Genomic DNA, 4011 nt, shown 5'->3' with positions numbered 1-4011 from the left:
GGTTACCCGGCGTTGCTCACGTTACAAACAGGAATTCAACGTAAGTTTTCGTCTCACATTACACTGGTAGCTTAAAAGCTTTGGAACCTTTTTTCTCACAGGAGAGTTATCTCAGTGTATTTCTAAACTGTTAAAATCAAAATATTTTGGTTCACCTCAAGTAACAAACCATGGAAAAGAATATTTCCCACGTCATTCTACTGTACAGCAGTGCCACATGGCGAATCTACTGATAGTCTGCACGAATGCACAGGGCTCTTCCACTCATGAGAGATATCTCAGGGTATCGATATACTGGGAAAATGAAAATAGTTTTTGTTCACCACAACTTACGAACCATGGAAAAGAATATACTCCACGTAATCAGTAGGTGATAGGATATAACTTCTATATCATATATATACAATCGATTACGCGCGGTAGGTACCACTTGTCAGTAGTGAAGCAAAACATATTTCAAAGAGCGAAATTTACAAGAAAATATGGAAAATATTGATAAAGGAGTACAACACAAGACACAGCAACCACAAGTACACAATGAAATGAGAAGTAATATGATATTTCATCACACACATTACATTTCATACATTATACGTATTACCAGTAGTACCACACTGACGATTAGAGATTACAGGGTAAATATTGATATCGACATTAGTGTCTCATGAATCACCATCGTAAGGGAGCCAATTTCTGTCCCTTTAACTGTCGTTGCCATTTGAAACGGCCTATGCTGTGTCGCAGAGCTGTACACTTCAAGTGTACTGGGTCGTTCCGCCAATACCCTGACGTTTCGTGTCTCAGAACATTTTAGCCTGATTTAATCGCGCTTCTCAGGCCCGTCGTACATTGCCGCGGGGAGGAGTCTACAAGCTCCGGATAGCGGAGTTTGCGTTACACAGACTAAGAACATTTGGGTTTAACTTTAAGGACTAGGATGTCGGATCCAGATTCGACCCAAGGTGGATGCACTATTTTTGCGTCTTAGCCACCCAAAATAACTTACGATATGGCCTCAACCGCAGTCGGCGGTACAGCATTGAGCGTTAAAAATGGCAACGACAGTTTACGGTACGGAAGTGCACAGCGGCGGATACAGCTTCACTTTCGGAGCCGGTGGCAGATGACAACCGGGTACCGTTCGCCTGACCATCTCTCCAATGTTCCGTATTGTATTTTGGGCAGTTGAAATATTGGCAAAGTTGGGAAAAAACGATAATGACGAAAGAACATTTGATGGCATTGATAAAGATTAAATGAATGATAATTTAAACCCATATGTAATACGTCAAAACCATCTACCCTCCCACAGGAATTTGTGAGACATTATAGCACACTGCAAACCCAAGAATATAATAATGACATCCCGTGAGGTCAGATATAATTCACCTGTAATAAATTCTACTGTACGATAATAACCAAGTGCCTCTTTGTAGGAGCCACATATCATCACCCTATCCGCCAGGGGGCGCTGCTCCTGCACTTGTATAAGGTGGTTCACAATTCTGCATACGCACGTCGCACCTGACACATAAACAAAACATGTCTGGGCATTGTTATGCACATTTGGTGCGCATGCGTATCTAGGATCATGAACCTCCTTCTTACAACGCACATCCAAGTGATGCGGCGCCTCCTGGCGAAATGGATACATATTGTTTTCTCGGACTGTCTCTCACACCGGTGTGTCCAACGAAGACCCTCTTTTCAGCACACTGTGTCTTGTGGCCCCTCCGGCCACCGTACCTTCACCGAAGTCGATGACGTTATGTTGAAAGGTGGGTTTGCCCGAGCAACACGAGAACACCTGCCGATAGACAAGGAACGTTCAGTAACATTTGTCATACAACAGGCTTACGGTTATAAGAAGTGGGGGGGGGGGGGTTCTTGGAATAATCGTGAAAGTGTTGTACAAAGTTCGTCTTATGTCCTTCAGAAATGTTTACTGTAATATGCTTGTCATGACCTTGCTGATCTGAAAGTTCTACCACAAGAAAGTGCAGGTAGAACGAATGGCGACACTCTGAAGTACCTATTCTCAGTAATCGTAATGTCAGGTTAACCTCCTTGGGTTAACGTTATACGCTCATCTAACATGCTAGCCGTACAATGTGGCTAATGTACCTACTATTCATAATACATAATATGACAAATAGTGTTAATGTTGTGTATAATGGACTATGATTGGAAATCTATTAAGGCCGAACTGTCATGAAGCAACTTTGAATGTCCAAAAACGTCCCAAATCCCCGAGTCTGTCTACATGTTGCACTGGAACGCTTCAGGAAAATCGCATCTTGACAAACCAACTTCGAATTTAAGGTGCCTTTACGGTAAGTTTACCTTATATACTAAGTGTATACTACCATACAATACTATAATACAATATACATGTACTATAGTATAGTAGTTTAGTATACTATACTATACTAAACTGTGCTATACCATACTATCCCAGGCTACACATATGATACCATATTTCACCATACTATACCAAACTAAAGACTATACTATACTACACAAGACTGTATCACACTACACTACACTATCACTATGTACTAAGCTGTACTTTACACAATGTATATAATGTACATACACAAGACTATGCTGTGCAGGTGCTAGCGTCTAGAGCGTTTTAGCGCAATCAACCACAGTCACGGTTCACAAAATGTTTCTTCGCGTGCGCTTCAGAAGTATGAAATGTGCATATGTTATATCAGTGTTCATTCAAACTTCTGTGTCTAGGTCTGTGACGTGTGTCCCACTGTTGTCGGGGTTTTCGGCACCCGAGTGTCGCTCGGGAACTCTCGCTAAAGGTCGGGGGGTAACTTTGTTCGTTCGGCTTCGGAAACAACAGGGGAACACCTGAACGAAAACAACAGGCAAAACATGACAAAACTTTTCAAACTTAAAACAGTACAACAAGACACAACACATCAAGACAAAAACTAACGTAATACAGACATTGAATGATCCGTTAGGCTCAGGTCACATTTCCAAGCCGCTTTCGGGAGCGAAAAGAATAACATAAAAGACATAAAAAATACACAAAATGTCAAAATAAGATTTATGGGCATGATTATGTATATTTCTGAGTATACATCTTAATTTTTCATTTCTTAAAACATCCCGGCCGGGCATCGGTTTGGAAATGTGACCTAAGCCTAAGTTAGGCGTATGTCCCATTTCGGAAACGGGGCCCAGGTGGAAACGAAAAATAAAAGTGTTTACCATGCAAGGAATATACACACATCAGTATGCTCCTGACTACTTATTTTACGTTTTGCGTGTTTTGTTCCATTTCTTATCATATTTTTCGTTTCTGAAAACTACCCGGCCGGGCCCCGGATTGGGAATTGGGACCTAGGCCTTAAGTAGTCGGAAGCACCAAATATTGGTACCGCATACAACAGTGGTAGTGATGGATACGATAGACAATGCCAGCCCTCGTATACTAGTACTCTACCTATCCACATGTACATGTATGTCATCGTCAGGGTATGGACTACGATCTGGTAGAATCGTCGATTCTACGGGTACAGATCCCGATCGAGGTAAGTAAAAGGTTTCTGTGCATGTGGGTATCCTTAACTTTGACAATCAACTTTGACGGAACTTTTCAACTTCGACTCATGTCACTTGTAATCAGCTGATTGACTTGAAACGCAGGATCTACAAATAGGAGACCACCTGAATACATTTCCAGCATCCTGTTCACGAATTCTTTCTACACATAGACTCCAATGGCGATCTCTGGAAAACAATTCTGCGATTTCATCCGATTGGTAATCTCCAAGCAGATTCCTCCGGTGGCTTAAAACAGTAACATAAGCTGGTGAGAGCCGCTGGGTTACCTACTGACCTTGTTGATTTTCTTACTTCAGATTCTCATTCCAAATGTATTTTATTCTAGCGGAAGATGCGGTCTACCAACCATGACCTGCAGCAGGAACACAAGTACTCCTCCAGCCCCGGGTAGTGGCCTCTCTTGGAGAGGGGTGCGGCCTACTG

General features: G+C 42.1%; 1 protein-coding gene across 3 annotated transcripts in view; it reads right to left on the bottom strand.

Moving 5' to 3' along the window:
- Nucleotides 1–1638: 1638 nt before the first annotated feature.
- The window catches only part of LOC118429210 (allatostatin-A receptor-like), a 6610-nt gene continuing 4237 nt past the window's right edge, over nt 1639–4011 (bottom strand). Inside the window, exons 4-5 of one of the 3 annotated variants that reach the window (XM_035839672.1) lie at nt 2734–2865; nt 1639–1807 (exon numbers count right to left, since the gene is read on the bottom strand). In XM_035839672.1, coding sequence (XP_035695565.1) covers nt 1676–1807; nt 2734–2865 — 264 coding nt within the window. In that variant the 3' untranslated portion in view covers nt 1639–1675. Of the gene's footprint in view, nt 1808–2596; nt 2866–4011 lie in introns of all 3 variants that reach the window. The other 2 variants (XR_004832712.1, XM_035839673.1) reach the window with 2 other exon arrangements.

Source organism: Branchiostoma floridae, chromosome 13 (genome assembly GCF_000003815.2).
Source record: "Branchiostoma floridae strain S238N-H82 chromosome 13, Bfl_VNyyK, whole genome shotgun sequence".
Classification (NCBI taxonomy): domain Eukaryota; kingdom Metazoa; phylum Chordata; class Leptocardii; order Amphioxiformes; family Branchiostomatidae; genus Branchiostoma; species Branchiostoma floridae.
The sequence above is the reverse complement of the archived record's forward strand: the minus strand, read 5'-3'. Positions and strand labels throughout refer to the sequence as shown.